This window comes from Cetorhinus maximus, chromosome 11 (genome assembly GCF_964194155.1).
Source record: "Cetorhinus maximus chromosome 11, sCetMax3.hap1.1, whole genome shotgun sequence".
Classification (NCBI taxonomy): domain Eukaryota; kingdom Metazoa; phylum Chordata; class Chondrichthyes; order Lamniformes; family Cetorhinidae; genus Cetorhinus; species Cetorhinus maximus.
In genome coordinates, this window is record NC_135889.1 from 9,241,926 (window position 1) to 9,262,414 (window position 20,489).

The 20,489-nt window shown below is 45.5% G+C and overlaps 1 protein-coding gene across 1 annotated transcript in view; it reads right to left on the reverse strand.

The window, feature by feature from the left end:
* The window catches only part of cpo (carboxypeptidase O), a 36,465-nt gene that overhangs the window by 10,707 nt on the left and 5,269 nt on the right, over positions 1 to 20,489 (reverse strand). Inside the window, exons 3-9 of the mRNA XM_078551511.1 lie at positions 19,799 to 19,923; positions 17,157 to 17,268; positions 16,971 to 17,072; positions 15,899 to 16,003; positions 13,378 to 13,488; positions 13,151 to 13,241; positions 983 to 1,185 (exon numbers count right to left, since the gene is read on the reverse strand). Of these exons, the coding sequence (XP_078407637.1) occupies positions 983 to 1,185; positions 13,151 to 13,241; positions 13,378 to 13,488; positions 15,899 to 16,003; positions 16,971 to 17,072; positions 17,157 to 17,268; positions 19,799 to 19,923 (849 nt within the window). The remainder of the gene's footprint in view (positions 1 to 982; positions 1,186 to 13,150; positions 13,242 to 13,377; positions 13,489 to 15,898; positions 16,004 to 16,970; positions 17,073 to 17,156; positions 17,269 to 19,798; positions 19,924 to 20,489) is intronic.

Sequence of the window (20,489 nt, forward strand, 5' to 3'; positions counted from 1 at the left end):
AGCACAAGGTGTGGTCCGGTACGTGAGGGTTCAAATCCCATTCCAGAGACTTGAGCATGTAATCTAAGATGATACCTCAGTGCAGTGCTGTGGGACTGCTGCACTGTTGGAGGTGCCACCTTTCAGATGAGATGTTAAACGCCTGCCCTCTCAGGGCACAGCACTCTCTGAAGAGGGGCAAGGCAGACCTCCCAATAGCCCTGGCCAGCACTCATCCCTCAACCCACATCACTGAAACTGATGACCTGGTTGTTAGTTTTTTGCTGTTTGTGGGATCTTACTGTGCGCCGATTGGCTGTCTTGTACCCTGCGGCGGTGAGTACATTTTCAAAAGTGCTTAGTTGCCTGTAAAGCACTCTGAGATGTCTGGAGGTCAGGGAGGATTCGATATATATGCGAGTCCTTTTTTAATGAATGTTCTCATTTATTATGCAACATAGAGGAGCCCACAATCTACACCTTGTGATTAAATCAGCACTCAATCTGTAACCTGTGTTCGAGATTGGAATGCTTATTTTTACCAGGGTTGACAGTTTCTGGAATATCCTTACTGTAAATAAGGACCCTCAGTCTCAGTCATGCTTATGCCGTATCTACCGAGCTACTGAATTCAGTGTAAAAGGTTTTTAGATTCCACCCCCTCCCCCCAACATCCCCCATCCCCTGCTGTTTTATTTTTCTTTATTTTGTCATGGGCGTGAGTATCGCTGGCAAGGCCAGCATTTGTTGCCCATCCCTAATTGCCCTTGAACTGAGTGGCTTGCTCAGCCATTTCAGAGGGCAGTTAAGATTCAGCCACACATTGCTGTGGGTCTGGAGTCACGTGTAGGTCAGACGGAGTAAGGACGGCAGATTTCCTTCCCTAAAGGGCATGAGTGAACCAGATGGGTTTTTACGACAATCGATGATAGTTTCGCGGTCGCCATTATAATAATGATTATTATTAGCTTTCAGTTCCAGACAGCGTGTGATGACATCTCACCATTTCCTCGTGGTTGCTGGCTGTTGTATTCGTGTACCCGTAAGGCATAAGAATCAGCTGACCGTAGGAGTGAATGGTCAGGTAGCATAAAACATCGCCCAGATGCTTGCGGAGAAAGCCAGCAACGGCAATGGTCTCTGGTTCAGACTCTGGTGCTGAGCCGCAGTAGATGATCGAACAGCAGTTTCTCGACGCCCCAATACCTGTAGCAACAGATGAAATACACGGTTTCAAAGGGAGGCAGCGGCCAGCAGATGTCTCAGTCCCTGTGCTCCTTCAATTCTGGCCACTTGCGCACACGTAATTTTCATCGCTAACCATTACCCTTCAGCTGGCTGGGTCCGGAGCTCTGGAATTTCCTCCTGAAACCTCTCCAGCTCTCTCTCCACCTTGGGGACGCTTCTTTAAAAATTGCCCCTTTCAACAAGTTTTTAGGCACCTGTTCTGATACCTCCTTAAATATCAAATAACGTGTGAGAATCGCTCCTGTGAAGCATCTTGGGGTGCTTTACTCCATTAAGGACGCTCTATGAATGCAGGTTGTTGTTGTATGACTCTTAAACGCAGGGCCACAGCTTATGTTTCACTTTGCGCTCCTGCGTGTCCGAGCGGTACAGTGTGGGTGAGGGAGGTGGTATTTGTATAGGACGGGGTCATTGGCACTGGGGGCATGCAAAATTTTTCTTCCCCACCCCCCCACTACCCCCTCGATTGTCCCCGCCCCTCTAAGAGCGAGAAGCCCAGACCGAATTCAGGGTAAAGCTTCCTGGAGCAACATTCCTTATTCCCAGTTTGAGAACTTGAGCTAGTCCAGTTCTGGCACCCTGACGGCTTCTCGCAATGGAATCGAGGGCTTGGTGTGCCAGCTCAGCTTTTCAGCCCAGAGATTAAGACCAAAGGAAACCGTCCAAAAATTTATTTCAATTGGGACTCTCAGGGCGGGATTTTCTGTTGGGGGGGTGGGGGGGAGGGGGTCGGGTACCCAGGCGTCAGAATGAAATGTGGGCCCAGCCCTGTCCAGGATAGTCACCCGCCACAAATGTTGGCAGGCTTCTGGGCCGAGGGCGTGCCTGCTGCCCGACTGGTGCCCAATGTGCTCCCGAGGCTGGAGGACCAACGAGAGGTTCCCAAGGAAAGGCTGATCGGCAACCCCAACGTCCGAAGCTGTGGAGCGGCCAATGCCTGCAGAGAGTGAGAGAGAGAGAGAGAGAGAGAGAGAGATGGGGGTAGGTGGGGGAGGTGGGAAGAGGCCTTTTCACAAGAACAAAGATGAAAACATTTGATTTTAAACGGCCACAGTGGGCAAGTTGCGACCGTGGAAGGGTATCCGTGGCTCGGCGACTGTGGAGGGAGCCGGGGTGGTGACGGGGAGTGCCTAGTGGGACTGGGTATCTCAGACTCCAACCCTCCAACCACACCACACACCGCCCCCCCGCCCCCACCGAACTCATCTCGTGCCTGGAGGCCACCTCGCCGTGTTTTGGCCACAGCATTGGGGCCCACCTGCAGTCGGAGTGGGAGAGGGGCCCTAATAGGCCCTTAATCTCCCCAGTTGGCTACAAGAGCAGGTAGCTGCTCCTCCCACCTCCCCCGACACAGCTTTCTCAAAAATGGCACGGGGTGGGGCGCACGTTGTTGACCTCAAAGCTGGGAGGCGTGGTATCATTCTGGGCCCACCCGAACCTGGCCCCAGCCGGCCTTCGAAAACTCTGCCCTCACAGCCTGGCAGGGGGTAAACTGGTGCTTAAACACATCCCCACACCCCCACACCATGGCCACTAGATGGAGTCAGCGTATCAATTTTCCAGCACATTTTTTGCCACTTTGGATGCACCAAGAATATACTGGGCGGGCTGGTGGTGAGTAAAGAGGACAGTAAAACCCCCCCACCCCCCCATCGTTCACGCCCCCCCCCACCCCCACCTCCTCCATCGCGATTTCGTTTGCCCGCGCGAATCTGCTTGCACCCCACCCCCCGAAACTTCGCTCATCCACGGTTAAAAAAATGTAACGATCTGGATGCTACCAATTTTTAAAAGTCGAACCAGCAAACAAAAGGACGCTCAAGAGGCACAAACTTGCCCGGTTTTGCAGGTCTTCGAGCTGTTGACAAACTTGCTGCTCCTGCGCTGCAACCCTGCCAGACCAGCAGAGAGGCTCAAGCTACCAGCGAGATTTAAACAGCGCGTACACACACACAAAGGTTAATAAATAACGTACCTTAGAAAATTCTTCAGATACCATAAGAAAAACTGTTTGTCCTCTTGTCTCAGAGAAAGCGGGCAATGCGAAAGCCCCTTCACTACGCACGTGCACTCTCCACGTGCACTCTCCTTGCTGGGATTTACAGGGTTCTACAGTAGTGCAGCATTTTGCAGTACAGTCACAAGACAGGGCAGCGCTTTACTAAAAGTGCGCAAGTCACCGCCAAGTGCAAAACATCCCAGCGGAGGCGATGACATCTGACCAAAAAGTCACAACCCTGGACCGACTGTGAAACGGCGCAATGCCGACCGGGGGATACTCTGGGAATGAATCCACAGTCAGGCACATCGGACAGTCTGAACTGAAAAATAAGGGCCAGCGGTTAGTGTCCCTGGTAGTCGTACCACCCAAGATAACTTCTGCGAGCAGGAGAGATCCACGCTTACAGGGAACGGAGAAGTCACTCAGCTTGTGGATGGAGCACCAGCATCGAAGGGGGACCCCAGTTCACAGTCCAATCATTCGAAACAAAGGTCTTTGTACCAGGGCATAGGGAGTAGTAAAGAGGGTAGTGCTGCTGCTGAAGGTGATGCAGAAGGTGCCTCTCCTTCCATTTCCGAAGAGTTCTCAGCCAGCACAGGATGGTTCGATTGCTTTAAAAAGCGCTTCGGGCTGCGCAAGGTGAACTTGGTGGGGGGAGGGGGCTTCTGCTCGACCGAGCAGCTGCAGGAGAGTTTCCCGAGGTGCTGCAGGAATACATTGAGGAGAGAGACAGAGCAGGTCTCCCACGCCGGTGAAACTGGCCTGTTCTGGACGACGATGCCAAATACATCTCGAAAGAAGAAAAGACAGCCCCTGGGTTTAAAGCAACAGAAGACAGGCTGACGCGTCTGCTGTGGGCCAGACGTGGCTGGTTTGAAATGGGAACCAACGCTGGTTTGTAGGACCGAAGAACCCTCCGGCTTTCCAAAGGGAAAAATAAATGTCACCTGCCAGTCTTTTGGAAGGTTTAACAGCGATGCCTGGGTTACAGCAGCTGTATTTGAAAACTGGTTTTCCAGTAGCTGCCAGGCAGAGGTCCACATTTATCTGAGGGGCAAGAACCTGTCTTTCAAAACCCTCGCTAACGCACCTGGGCATCCACACGCTCTCGCCGAGAACCATCCAGATGTTGAAATTTTGTTTGTACCCCAAATACGACCCCACTTATCCAGCCAATGGACCGGTGCAGGGGTCACGGCCTCACTCAAGGCTTAATACACCCGGCGATGTTTCAGCCACATCCTTCATCTCCTGGAAGCAGACCCTTCAACCACAGTCCGTGATTACCAGGAGCCATTCGACATCCTCACGGCAGTAGGTATAATTCACGACTCACGGGGAGTAGTTAGAGCTTCAACCACAAATGCCTGAGGCTGTGAGTGATTTCACAGGGTTCCCCAATGCGCATACTGAGGTGGCCAGGATTGTTGACCTGGCAAAACCAGTTGGAGGGGAGGGATTTGAAGACCTGGCCACAGCTGAAGTGGATGAGTTGCTCCAATCTCATCGAGAGGAACTCTCTACGGAAGAATTGGTTGAACTGATGAGGTTAAATGAGACTAAGCAGGAGCAGGTGCGGGACGAAGAGCCTAAAAATGTTCAATTCACAACTGAGGTGATGACAGATCTCATGAGGTCAGCCGAAGATTTGAAAAGACAGGTGACAGACCATGATACGAGCATGGAAAGAAGCATTGCCTTTTGCAGAGTGATTGACACAGCTATCGCTCCTTACAGAGAACCTTACAAAATTGAAAACCAAAAGGCAAAGCAGTCACCAATCACATCTCATCCACATCCACATCACATCTTCTCATCCACATCAATGCCTGCATCAGCCACGTTACCCATTCCATCTACATCCACTCTCAAGTAAAGTATGGTACCTGTGTTGTGCTGTACAGTACCTGTACTGTGATTTGTAAATTATATTACAGGTACGCACTGTATCCTGTAATTGAAAAGCTTTAACTTCTTCCTGTTTTCTTGTGTTGACAAACAATTTCTCCAGTAAAATTGTCTTCAATTTAAACAAAAAAATAGTTTTTGTTGACTCTGTTAATGTAAAGATGTGAAATTTGGGGGTGGCTGGGATGTATCTAATTCAGTTCCATTATAAACTGTGTTCGCCATTCGCAGTTTCACCTTCTGCAAGATCTTGCGGCTACAGAACCCCCACGAGCAGTGGGAATTTGCTGTACTGATGGAGGTCCCTTTAAGTGAATGAACCTATCCTGTTGGTGTTAAAGCTGTCTTGATGTACCTCAGTCTCCCTATCCAGTGTGACGCCTCTATTTGTGGAACGTGTTGAACAATCTCTGAAAGACCGTCTAATCTATCGTATGGCCGATAACGTGAGCTCGCCAATGGTTATAATTTCCTGAGCAGATGGGGAAATACTTAGAAATGCAACACACCAATTCACAGTAAAGAGCATCGAGTGAAGTGGGAGACAAGCTTCCTCTTGTTCTCTCACTGCCTATCTAGCACTCTGACCCATTCTAGACCATTGTAACTGCTCCACTCTCTCTCACTTTGGCCCCCGTGCTTAAAATGCTGGACACGCCACTGTAGTAACTGAAGGTATAGCCTCTCCTGCTATCTATCAGTCTCTCCTGCTGTCTATCAGTCTCTCCTGCTGTCTATCAGGGGTCATAAGATGTTCATGGAGGCTCCGACCAATGAGCTCCAGGCGTGAGCAATCCGGGAGGGGGGGGGGGCGGGGGGTGCGTGGGACTTCCTGGCAACAGTCCTGATTGAGCACATAGCCCCTGAAAAGCTTTCCGCAATAAAGTTTATCTGTTTCTTGTTGAAACCTGTCAAGTCATTATACTTGGTGATCAGGGTAAAATATCTCCAAAACTGCACCTCACCTTATTAACGTGAGTCCATCGAATCTTAAGAAAAAGAAAAGACTACTCACCAGTCATGCCACTCTTCAGCAGAATCGATCCTTACGATGTGACTATGGAAGACTGGAGCCAGTATGTAGAGCGCCTCGGATTTTATTTCATAGCGAACGAAATTACCGTGCAGCAGAAGCAGAACGCCATCCTTTTGAATGTATGTGGTGGTAAGACATATAATCTCATTCCCAACCTGACGGCCCCAAGCACGCCCAATTCTAAATCCTTTAATGAATTAGTGGACCTTGTGAAAACACACTTCCAGCCACAGCCATCCGTAATAATGCAGCATTTTAAATTTAACTCCAGAGTTAGGGCTCTGGGAGAGTCCATCGCAACCTGTGTAGCAAAGTTGAACAAGTTGACAGAACACTGAAACTTCGGGGACACATTAAATGATTTGCTGCAGGACCGATTAGTTTGTGGAGTTAAAGGCGACGCCATTCAGCGCCCTTTACTCGCCGAGGTTGACATTGACTTTAAGCGCGCCCTAGATCCCTCGCCGTAGAAAGTGCTGCGAGAGACTCACAGGCCTTGCAACACACTCAACACGGCCGTTGTTCTTCATGTGGGGTGGGAACCCACCACCTAGCGTGGCACGAAAACCAGAGACACAGCAGCGAAGCGAGACGCACTGTCCGCTATTAGAAACATGAAAAGGCTGAGTAGAAACACTTCAGCAGCAACTTCCAGATTAAGTTGCTATAGATGTGGAGGTGACCATGGACTGGACACCTGCAGATTCAAGGAGGCAGAATGCCATTAGTGCCATAAAAAAGGTCACATAGTAAGGCAATGCAGGGCAAAGCAGTGAACCAATGTGATTGAATTGAAAAATACAGCACAACCTGAAGTTACTGACGCCAACATTTATTCCCTGTCTAAGGTCACTGCTGTAAAAACCAAACCTATCACTGTCACAATCCAAGTTAATGAGAAACCACTAATAATGGAGGTGGATACAGGAGCCTCAACTACAGTGGTGGGGCAGCACACATTTAAATACCTAAATGAAGGTTACCCAGCCACTGAATCTGAAGCGGACAACTGCTAAATTGAAGACATACGCTGGAGAATCTATACAGGTTAAGGGCACCATCACAGTATCAGTACCTTATAGGCAATGGACAGCTCAACTTCCAGTGATAACAGTGACAGGAGAAGGATCTAGTCTTCTGGGCCAAGACTGGTTACAGAAAATCAAGATTGACTGGTCTGAGATATTCCACCTGAGAACAGGAGGAGTTCCTGAACTGCTAAGGAAATACCACAGTGTACTTCGGGATGAGTTAGGAGAATTGAAGGACCTTCACGTGCTGCAAGGATCCCTCAGGTCAGAGTTAGTTCCTCTGGAAAATCATGAAGAGAAAAAAATTGAATTTAGTGCCACTTTGAACAAACTGAAGAAACAGATGGCAGAGAACACTCAACAATGTTCAATTTTCCGGGAAGAAGTCAAGAAATAAAAGGAAAAGACTGAAGAGCTGAAGAATCAGCTGAATGAAACAGAAGAGGCATTAGGAGTAAAAGTTGTAGAACTTTCCAAGATGCAAGTGGATAATGAAGCCATGGGTAGCTCAACTACTGAACTGAACCAAGTTAAGACTTCACCAGAGAGAAACTTGGCTGAATGTGAAATCGAAATGAAGGACGAGGCAAAACTCTGCAGCAAACAGAAAAAGGACAGACAGAAATCAGATCAGAAAAGGCTAACAATAAAGCACAAGGAGCTAGAATAAAGAGCATTGGATGCTTCAAACATACAAAAAACCCATCAAGAGGTTTATTCAGTGAGGATAAGGCCATTCTGCCAGTAGCTTCAGCAAGAATACAACGTTGGGGTTTGATATTATCTGCGTATGAGTACGTCTTTATGCACCGTCCTGGCTTACATATTGCAAATGCGGACGCACTCAATTGTCTCCCATTACCAGGTAGCATTGCACATGCTCCAGTGCCACAGGAAGTTGTGCTTGTACTGAATTTCTGGGATTCTTCACCTGTGTGTGTGAAGCAAATTAGAAATTGGATAAACAGAGATTCAATTTTATTGAAAGTCAGAGGCCTTGTATTGTAAGGGTGGTCGAGTTCACCTGTATCTGAAGAGATCAGACAATTACATGCCCAAAAAACAGTTAAACTGTCAAGATGGAATTTTGTTGTGGGGATCAAGAGTTGCCGCCCCTTCGCAAGGTAGAGAACCACTCTTGACAGAGCTTCACAGTGTGCATCCAGGCATATCGAAGATGAAAATACTTGTGTGAAGCTATGTCTGGTGGCCCGGCATAGACAGTGGCATTGAAAGCATAGTCAAGCACTGTCTCCAGTATCAGCAACAACAGAAGTTGCCTGTTTCAGCTCCACTTGGGAGTGGCCTGGTCGAACTTGGGTGTCATGAAAGTATAATAATTTTCACAATATTTTTCTGGTTTATTGTGACGTAGGCTTATAGGGTAAGTATAGTTGGGTCTGTCTGTGTTTGATTTAATTACATTTGGAGTCAAGTAGACTGCAAGCTTTAACCCATCAAAAGAAACTAGGTGCTTGACATGCTAGTGACTAAACATGGATGCTGGATTAGCATGTAAGGTGTGGAGGGAATTTGCATTTTTAGATAGATGAAGGGAGATTTGGATAAGTCTGCTGTCCATCGAAACTGAAGCTGGAGGAAAAACATTTGGAATTCCACTGTCCAGGGTATTGTGTTAATTTTCTGGATCTGTTTAAAATCTAAATCTACTTTTGGACCGTTGCCTTAAAGGGGATGTAACTGGGAGTCAGGTTAATTAGGAGTTTTAGGAATTATTGTAGTAGTGATTGTAGTCTTATGTATGTGCTTGACATCTCTTATTTTGACAATAAATATTTTTATTTAATTTTTTAAAATCTCTAAAAGTCTTGGTGGACTTATTACTTCTGAATTCAGTGCACACATCTCATAATAAATACAAATTGCAAAACCATTGTGATAGCGCGACCAAGTTTCCTTCATGGATTTAGTCTGCCTGGCACACATCATCTGCCGTATCATAACACTGGGTTAGACTACATGTTGATTATGTAAGACCATTCTTAGGTACCATGTTTTTGTTGATCGTAGACACATTCTAAATGGATGGATGTTTAAGAGGTCAGATCACCGACATTGAACGCAACTATCAAGAAGCTGTATCACTGTTATAGCATTGTGGCCTACTGGAAATCGTCATTTCTGATACCAGTACAGTCTTTACCAGTGCAGAGTTTCAGAGATTCATGAATTTAAATGGAATCAGACATATTAAAACAGCCCCTTACCATCCCTCATCAAGTGGTTTAGCTAAGATAAGTGTGAGGTTATCCATTTTGGTCAGAAGAATAAAAAGGTGACTTATTATCTAAATGGAGACAAACTTCAGAATGCTTCAGTGCAGAGGGGTCTGGGTGTCCTCGTGCACGAATCGCTGAAAGCTAGTATGTTGGCACAGCAGGTAATAAGGAAGGCAAATGGAATTTTGGCATTTATTGCTAAAGGAATAGAGTATAAAAATGGGGAAGTGTTGTTGCAACTGTACAAGGCATTGGTGAGATCGCACCTGGAGTACTGTGCACAGTTTTGGTCCCCTCACTTGAGGAAGGATGTAGTTGCACTAGAGGCGGTTCAGAGGAGGTTCAATAGATTGATTCCAGAGATGTGGGGCTTGTCTTATGAGGAGGATTGAGCAGTTTAGGCCTATACTCACTAGAGTTTAGAAATATGAGAGGACATCTAATTGAAGCATATACGATGCCAAAGGGGATAGACAAAGTAGACGTGGAGCAGATGTTTCCCCTTGTGGAGTATTCTAGAATGAGAGGCCATAGTTTTAGGCTAAGGGGTGGTAGATTTAAATCAGAGATGAGGAGGAATTACTTTTCTCAAAGGGTCGTGAATCTGTGGAACTCACTACCTCAGAGTGCAGTGGATGCCGGGACGCTGAATAAATTTAAGGAGGAGATAGACAGACTTTTAATTAATAACGGGTTGAAAGGTTATGGGGAGAGGGCGGGAAATTGGAGTTGAGGCCAAAATGAGATCAGCCATGATCGCAATGAATGGCGGGGCAGGCTCGAGGAGGCTGAACTGCCAACTCCTGCTCCTAGTTCTTATGTTCTTAAGAGAGCTGTGCAAACTTTCAAATCTGGAATGAATAGGTTATCTGAAGGTGCTCTAGAAACTCAACTTTTCTGCTTTGTTCTCAGTTATCACACATTGCCTCATTTGACTATGGGTTCAACACCCCCTGAATTACTGATGAAATGCTGCCTTCGTACAAGGTTAAGTCTGCTGTTTCCAAATTTAGAGGGGAAAGTGGAGAGAAATCAGAGAGCTCACAAATTGAATCACGATATTCACGGCAAAGCCGTTCACTGTAGGGGACACGGTATTCATGCGGAATTTTGGAAGAGGACCTTGCTGGGTTCCTGGAACCATTGTCTCATGATTGGTCCCTTATCCTTCCAGGTGGAAGTGGAAGACAGAATCGTTCACAAACATGTGGACAATATTCACGATAGAGATATTCCAACCGCCAACTATTCTCCCTGTGATTAATATCAAACCATCAATCCCTGAGGTGACAGATCAACCTAGAATAGGGATGCCCGATGTCTCTGCACAGTTGCCAAACCCAAAACTGCCACTTTCTAATGATGTATCTGGTGCTGCAGTTCCTGATCACGTTGATCCCATGGGGAAACCTCAAGCTATACCGCTCCAACTGAATACGGAGAGCACCTCAGAGACTTAATCTTTAATCACCTGAAGTTGTATATATGGACATGTTGTTAGATATTCAATTGTTCTCTGTAAATAGAAACTGTAAAACAACTAAAGGGGAGGAAATGTAATAACTGAAGGTATAGCCTCTCCCACTGTCTATCAGGGGTCATGTGATGTTCATGGAGGCTCTGACCAATGAGACCCAAGCGCGGTATATTGGGGGGGTGGATCTTCCTAGTGAGAGTCCTGATTGAGCAGGTAGCATCTGAAAAGCTCTCTGTAATAAATTTTATCTGTTTCTTGTTGAAACGTGTCATTACAGCTACATAATAAACAGTCACAATCAGCCTGTGCAGAATTGGATAAACAGATAGAAAGTGGATAATTATAGACAAGTGGCACTGGATCAGCAAATATGTGTACAGGCAGATACTTTATGGCAGACTGCTGTAGTGGATATACAGTAGACAGCGCTAGATTGCTCGATTCAGGAATAGCTGAATACTGTCAGATTGCGGCATACAAATCGACCCCAAATTTTCAGTGTGAAAAATCATGTTTAGGCCTTTACACAGCGAATAAGTGGATCCCCTCCCCCATTTTATGCTAAGAATTGCTATATTGGCATTATTACTTGGCCTCAAATTTTCACCTCAGGAACGCATGTTTTACTCACTTTATTGGCCAGTGCTTGGGATCAAGCAGGCAACATGGGCCATGTTGTCAAGAGGATGCGCGTGAGGTTAAGACCATGCCCACACTGAGGACAGCGAGCGTGGCGAACAATGAACAGAAATGGCTCCTCAAACTAAAAGCCGTAACATTTTCTAGCTCGTCAAATAACTGTGCTGCAGCGAGGGAATTTGGTGTTAGTGAGAAGCTGGTGCAAGAATGGAAGGAGAAGGAATCTACCCTGAAGAAATTGCCCAAGACCAAATGCACCACGAGAACAGCGACCAGCCACTGGCCTGACCTTGAGAAGCATGTATCGGAATGGATCGATAACGTGTGGAACAGGTGTCTGAGTGGCCCACGTAGAGAATGCAGCTTATTAGGCGTGGGACATGTTTGGATCCTATATAACTGAAGAGATTAAGAGGTGCCTGTGAAGGAATTACACCACCATTGCAGTTATACCAGGGGGGGTCTAATGTCTGTAGTTGAATCGTTGGACGTGTGCCTTAACAAGCCATTCAAGGATCATGTTCACACCAAATAGAATAGGTGGATGGTTGACTAAGGTGGGAGGGACTTGGGGGGAACCTTCACAAAGAGTGGAGCTATGCATGCTGCCCTCTTTGATGTTTTGTGTGGTTTCATGGGATGCTATTAATGCACAAGCTGTCAACAGATCATTCATAAAACGCAGCATATCCAATCCAATGGATGGCGAGGAAGACTATCTGTTGGTGGAGGGTTGATTCTGTAAGCGAAAGGGCCACATCTTATCCAGAGTGGGATCCTACAGCCAATGTGACTGAGGATGAATTCGATAATCTCTCTGTGTCGGATGCCAAAGGCAACGAATTTCATGGTTTTTAAAACGCTTTGATTGTGTTTTTTTTTTCTTTATTCTTTCATGGGATGTGGGCATTGCTGGGAAAGCCAGCATTTGTTGCCCATCCCTAATTACCCTTGAACTGTGGACCTGGAGTCACATGCTGACCAGGCCAGGTAAGGACAACTGATTTCCTTCCTTAAAGGGTATTATTGAGCCAGCTGGGTTTTTACAACAATAGTTTCATGGTCAGCATTGCTGAGACTAGCTTTATATTCCAGATTTTTAATTGAATTTGAATTTAAATTCCACCAGCTACCATGGTGGGACTTGAACCCATGTCCCCAGAGCATTAGCCTGAACCACTAGGTTACTAGCCCAGTGACATGACCACTACACCACCATCTCCCTCCCAATAAAGGTGCACTTGCAGAATTAATTTATTCAATAAAACTTGTCATATTGATTTAAATTGAATTACCATAATTTCACAACTCTGAATGGTAGCCACCCACACCAGCTACGGTCATTCACATTTTATATTCGACATGTTAGTCGACCCCCATTTCAGGAAGGACTTTTCGAGGCTTCCAAGGTCAACTTATTTGCGGCGATCTACGGTAGGTACATAAGATAGAGAGACAGAGTTGGAGTAGTTGATGGGAAGACAAAAGCAGGTATAGAGAGGATAGATTGACTGATAAATCGAGACTGATTTACAGGCATGTGAATATTGTTGTAGAAGAGATGGGGAAGGTATGAGGATTCCCACTTACTGCACCATTTTGCCTGAAAATTCCTGTTGAGATCAGTTCCGAAACAAGTGCTGTTGTCACACGGAGACATGGATTTTCTCCACAGGCGGTCCTGGGGATGGAGAAAGATGTTGAACCCCAAATTGGATATAGAAATAGCAATTTACAAGCAATAGACAAGATTCACAGCTGTTGGAACATTTTGGGTCGGTGACACTATAAGATACGTTGTCTGGAATTGTACTTACTTCTGTCCAGGAATGAATATAACCATCGATGTTCAGAACTGGCAGAATGTAAAAGTCAATGTGTTGGAGGAAGCGATCTCTGTCAGGGTCTGCAGTGTAGGCCTCTAATACCTATGTACATGAACACACGCACACACAAACACAAAAAGAGATTAAATAGAGAAGATTAGAAGTATTTGATGGAGTTTTATTCAGTGAGCCTCATTCTGGCAGTAACTAGTGCTGTAGATGACCTGGGATTGTAATAACTCACTGACGGTAACCAGTGCTGTAGATGGGGGGTTGACTAATATGCCGAATGTAAAATGTGAATGACCATAGTTGGTGTGGGTGGCTACCATTCAGAGATGTGAAATTATGGTAATTCAATTTAAATCAATATGACAAGTTTTATTGAATTAATTAATTCTGCAAGTGCACCTTTATTGGGAGGGAGATGGTGGTGTAGTGGTCATGTCACTGGGCTAGTAACCCAGTGGTTCAGGCTAATGCTCTGGGGACCTAGGATTGTAATAACTCACTGGCAGTAACCAGTGCTGTAGATGACCTGGGACTGTAATAACTCACTGGCAGTAACCAGTGCTGTAGATGGCCTGGGACTGCAATAACTCACTGGCAGTAACCAGTGCTGTAGATGACCTGGGATTGTAATAACTCACTGGCAGTAACCAGTGCTGTAGATGGCCTGGGATTGTAATAACTCATTTCCAGTAACCAGTGCTGTAAATAGCCTGGGATTGTAATACCTCACTGGCAGTAACTAGTGCTGTAGATGACCTGGGATTGTAATACCTCACTGGCAGTAACTAGTGCTGTAGATGGCCTGGGATTGTAATAACTCACTGGCAGTAACTAGTGCTGTAGATGGCCTGGGACTGTAATAATTCTCTGCTCATTCAGAGTAAAGCAGGAATCTAGAACCAGCCTTTCCTTAAGTTAGTTTTATTCACAAAACTCCGAGAACATAGGTACAGACTCCCTTTTCCTGACACCCACCCCCTGACACAGGTGGAAATCGGTTCTTATATATACTTAAGAATAATGCCCTAACCTTTCCCCAGTTAGCAACAGCTGCTCTCACTTACAACTAGAGCACACATTTCATTGTGACAGGATTGACACATTAACGGGGATTACCTTCTGTCCACACTGAGTTTTTACTGTCAGGAGCTGTTTCATTCCTGAATACCGACATCTCTCACCATTATAAGCAAATAATTCACTCAAAAAGAAGTTAGTTTCTTTCAGTTTGTTTAAGCTTCAATCCTGTCCCCGCTCACCATGATGGGCGATGGTTTCTCAAGGTGAAGAATTCACCTCTGAAATTATATTGGCCTTTAATAAGCAGTCAGTGGTAAAGTGAAGATGCCTTCCACTCTCTTTGAAGAAAGCTGCACTGAGATATGTAACAACCTCTTGGGTTAGAATTTTGCCTCAGTGTGCAATTGATTGTAGAATTGCTTAATGGGGATTCCCAGCATTGAGCTGCATTGATGTCATGAAGCTGTCAAAGCAGCCAATCACATTAAAGCATTTCCACAGACAGCAAACTAGCAAATGGAAAACGCTAATAATCAACCACTTTAAAAAAAAGACAGGGAATGTAGTAAAGATTAGGGACATACACAGGGTTAAGGTAGAAGCTGAAAATATCAAGAGCAAAATTTTTTTGTAAAGATTAATTATTTGAAAAATCTAGCTTAAAAAAATCTAGTCATTAATTATAATGGAGAAATTTAATTGTATTCCGCCATTTTTCAAGGTTGGATCTGTTGTTCAGCAGATACTCTTGTCACCATTAAAAATTCAGTTACACTGCATCGAACAAGGCTTAACTTTTTATGGGGCTTTAAATATCAATAATATAGCGGGAAAGGAGAAGCTGTTGCCAGATCAATTATTTTCACTGATCGCTGGCTTGTGGGGGCCAGGGGCCCACAGCGCAACATTTGTGGAGCAGTGAATGACAAACCGCAACTTCAGGTTTCCCACTTTAATCCGTGATTGCATTAAACCCTGAAACTGTGGTCAGATTCTGATTGGAACACCAACAGTGCTGTCATCAAAAATCCCACCAGTTCCAGGCCGTTCGGTTTTCTGTTTGCTGACCTTCCATCAATTGCCCTCAGCACTAACTTTCCTTATTGTGATAAGTAAGTAGTTGACTGGATATAATTACATTTGTTATTGGCAAGGTCATCATGAATAATCTTGCAAATCTCAGTGTTAATCACATATTTATCTACCTCGAGGCCCTTCATCAATGCCTTCCTATAGGAAGCAAGCAGCTTTCTCTGCATGATCCGATGCTACCTGTGGTATCAAGGGTTCTGCTTGCAAAACACCATGCTAACAGCTGCCATAGAAAGAATTACCACCATTCATCTGCGCGATCTGTGAAGCCAGCTCATTATTCACTGTTTGGTCATGCATGGAAACTTGGGCTCTCCAGTATTGAAACTGTTGAGAGCATTGTGACTCAAATGGCCCCATTGTGGATCTACAGTAAGGCAACACTCACCTCCCTCACAAACCACTGGCAGAAAGCAGGAGCGATCCACTCCCTGGCATGAATTCCACAATCCATCCAGATGATCTTCTTGGGTTTATCGGATTTTCTACTGATCTGCAAACAGAACAGATAGGAAGTTAAAGAAGGAGGCACTGGTTCTGTCTCTGGTTTGTGTGGATGCGACTGGGATCATGACAACTCACACAGAAGAATGTATGATGTGCAGCAATGGCCCTGGTGCCAGTTATATAGAATGACTGAAATTTGGCAGCTTGACATTTCTACAGAGACAACTGTCTGAGGTGGAGGGAAATTGTACAGGACATGAATGACAAGGTTACAGGCTTCAGGTTTGATGATGTCCACTAGATTTCTATTCTCTTGATGGTATCTTAAAATGGATATGAGGGACATCTGTAGGGTCAAAGGCATTTGTATCCAATGATTTAGGAAGATCAAAGAGCTCCACTAGTGAATACATAGTGTCCTAAGAATAGCCTTTATTCCATTCCACAATCCAATCATTCCCCATTCTACTGGTATATAATGGAGGTCTGATTCTAACCTCCCAGTGACTTGGGTTAAAGTGAATCCCAGGATCAAGATATAAAGGCTTCCTTTCCCTCATGGTGTGAGTGGGGGAGAAGGCATCACTTTATATTTTTAACCTCTTCTGATTTGAGTTCAAATCCAATTATGATTGAGAGGAACAAATGTCCAATTTCCATCGAGGATCCTGCAACACAAAATGTGCAGAAATCCTAGCCTTTCAGTTCCAGTCATTAACTGAGGCCAGATAGACAACGATGGAGGTTTCCTCTCACACAATTCCAGATAGTAATCACAACTACTCCACATTGCTCTCAAGGCAAAAGTAACCTGGAAATTGGGAAGCTGACTGAGACAGTCCAAGGATAGAAAGATTGGGAAGTGGAATTGTCACATGGATGCAGCAGGTTCAGGGGGCTGCTGAGTGACTGAAATCCCTTGCTGGGTCAATGTTGGTAGAGGGAGGTTATGACAGAACCAGTAATGAGATAAGAGGGAGGCAGTACACTTGGGTACAACACTCTCCGGATACCTTCAGATAATACATCGGCCGCTTCTGGTAGGTCATCCCCAGCAGATGCTGTGTCACCAACTCCTTATAGTTTTCCTTCATTTGTTCCATCCAGTGATAGATCTGAGTGTTTAAGAGAGAAACAGTGAAGGATGTTTTTGAAATGGAAAAAGAGGCAATTCTTCCCTCCTCTTGTATAAGTCTTACCTCTTCCATAGGGTGATACTTGATGTAGCTGTGCGCTCTGGTATTGAAAGGCTGCTTATCCTCATTCTGTATCTGGTTGTCCAGGAGGTCTTGAATATTTTCCGTTAAAATGCTTTTGAATCAGAGAAAGACATGTTTTTACACAGGATTGCATAGGATATATGAATGGTGGTGGACAATTCAACAATTCACTGGAGAAGGAGTCTTCACAAATATCCCCATCCTTAATGATGGAGGAGCCCAGCACATCAGTGTAAAAGTTAAGGCTGAAGCATTTGCTACAATCTTCAGCCAGAAGTGCCGAGTGGATGATCCATCTCGGCCTCCTCCGGAGGTCCCCAACATCACAGATGCCAGTCTTCAGCCAACTCGATTCACTCCACGTGATATCAAGAAAAGGCTGAAGGCACTGGATAGTGCAAAGGCTATGAGCCCTGGCAATATTCCGGCAATAGTACTGAAGACTTGTGCTCCAGAACTTGCCACGCCCCTAGCCAAGTTGTTCCAGTACAGCTACAACACTGGCATCTACCCGCCTATGTGGAAAATTGCCCAGGTACATCCTGTACACAAAAATCAGGACAAATCCAACCCGGCCAATTACTGCCCCATCAGTCTACTCTCCATCATCAATAAAGTAATGTAAGGGGTCTTTAACAATGCAACCAAACGGCACTTGCTTAACCATGCTCACTGACACCCAGTTTGGGTTCTGCCAGGGCCACTCAGCTCCTGACCTCATTACAGCCTTGGTTCAAACATGGACAAAAAAGCTGAACTCCCGAGGTGAGGTGAGAGTGACTGTCCTTGACATCAAAGCCATATTTGACCGAGTGTGGCATCAAAGGCCCTAGCAAAACTAGAGTCAATGGGAATCAGGGGGAAAACTCTCTGCTGTTTGGGGTCATACTTAGCACAAATGAAGATGGTTGTGGTTGTTGGAGGTCAGTCACCACAGCTCTAAGACATCACGGCAGAAGTTCCTCAGAGCACCCGTCCTCAGCCCAACCATCTTCAGCTGCTTCATCAATGACCTTCCTTCCATCATAAGGTCAGAAATGGGAATGTTCGCTGATGATTGCACAATGTTCAGCCCCATTCACAACTGCTCAGATACTAAAGCAGTCCATGTCCAAATGCAGCAAGACCTGGATAATATCCAGGCTTGGGCTGACAAGTGGCAAATAACATTCATGCCACACAAGTATCAGGCAATGACCATCTCCAACAAGAGAGAATCCAACCGTCACCCCTTGACATTCAATGGCATTACCATCACTGAATCCCCACCATCAATATCCTGGGGGTTACCACTGACCAGAAACTGAACTGGACTAGCCTTATAAATATTGTGGCTACAAGACCAGGTCAGAGACTAGGAATCATGCGACGAGTAACTCTCCTCCTGACTCCCCAAAGCCTGTCCACCATCTACGAGGCACAAGTCAGGAGTGTGATGGAATACTCTCCACTTGCCTGGATGAGTGCAGCTCCCACAACACTTATGAAGCTTGACACCATCCAGGACAAAGCAGCCCACTTGATTGGCACCACATCCACAAACATTCACTCCCTCCACCACCGACACACAGAGGCAGCAGTGTGTACCATCTACAGGATACACTGCAGGAATTCACCAAGGCTTCTTCGACAGCAACTACTAAACCCACGACCACGACCATCTAGAAGGACAAGGGCAGCAGATAGATGGGAACACCGCCACCTGGAAGTTCCCCTCCAAGTCACTCACCATCCTGACTTGGAAATATATCGCCGTTCCTTCACTGTGGCTGGGTCAAAATCCTGGAACTCCCTTCCTAACAGCACTGTGGGTGTACCTACACCACATGGACTGCAGCGGCTCAAGAAGGCAGCTCACCACCACCTTCTCAAGGGCAACTAGGGATGGGCAATAAATGAAGGCCACATCCCCGTGAATGAACAAAAAATATGACATAGGAACAGGCCATTTGACACAACCAGTCCTTGCCGGTGTTTATGCTCCACTCGAGGCTCCTTCTTTCTTTTGCCATCTTAATCTATCATCATAACCTCTATTCCTTTCTCCCTCATATGTTTGTCCAGCTCCCCCATAAATGTATCTATACTATTCGTTTCAATCACTCCCTGTGGCAACGAGTTCCACATTCTCACCACTCATTGGGCGAAGGAGTTTCTTCTGAATTCCCAATTGGATTTCTTGGCAAAACATCCCTACTTTCCCATTCTATCCAATAGAAATAAATCCTTGTTTTTTTATGGCCTTGCTAGCCTGTGGTGCAACCTTTAGTGATTGGTATATTTGTACTCCAAGACCTCTTTGTTCCTCTATCCCTCTTAGACTTGCAACTTGCAAGTAATTAGTGGCCTTCCTATTCTTCCTACTACCTCACAACTATCTGTGTTGAACTTTATTTGCCAATTATTTGCCCATTCTGCAAGTTTATTCGTGTCCTTCTGTAATTCCTTGTGGTCCTCCTCAGTATTGACCATCCCGGCAATTTGGAAAATGAGGAATGGCCAGGATGAAGGAGAAGCAGCAGCACTCTGCTCATGGTCTGATAATGTGCAAAGTGGCTGCCCAAGCACAACAGTGGTGAGGAAAAACTTACAATCATTTGATCATTCGGAGCCACACCTACCTGTATTGAAGGGCCCGTTCCTTCAGTTCACCTTTAACTGCGTCGAGTGCTGAGGCTGGGATCCGAGCATGGACCTCATCCTGAGGTTGAATTCTCTCTGGGAACTCGGGCCTCCACAAGTCAATCTGCACAAAATATCAAAACTTAGATCCTCAGGAATCTCAAATACACTGATAATATGATCACTTCGCATCACCCTTATCTGCAATCGTAAATATTTAACGACCTATTTCAACATCAACATAGCACCTTGAAGCCAAGACTTTGTCTTGTTTAAAATCTTGCCCAGGAACTCTGATTTATAAAACACGTGTCAAAGGGCAAGGAAGCTCCATCGATATAAAGAAAAATAAAACTTGTCCCTTTTTGACAATGACACATGGCTAAAGGGGAAAGAGCAAGAGGAGTGGGACTAATTGGATAGCCCATTCAAAGAGCCAGCACAGGCATGGGGGGATGAATGGCCACCTTCTGTTTTCTATGATTCAATGATCTGATTCATTTTTGCTTCTCAATAATTTTCCTTGCTTTCCACAGTTCCATTTTTCTCGCCAATGTTACTGATTATAACAACCGGCCTGTACCATGTGTGCTTCAACTTCCATGGCAACTGCAGACGTGTCACTGGCTGCCGTTAACGGCTGGAGGATCTGAGTTGTACAGCAGCCAGAGTGGGTATTCTATCCCTATC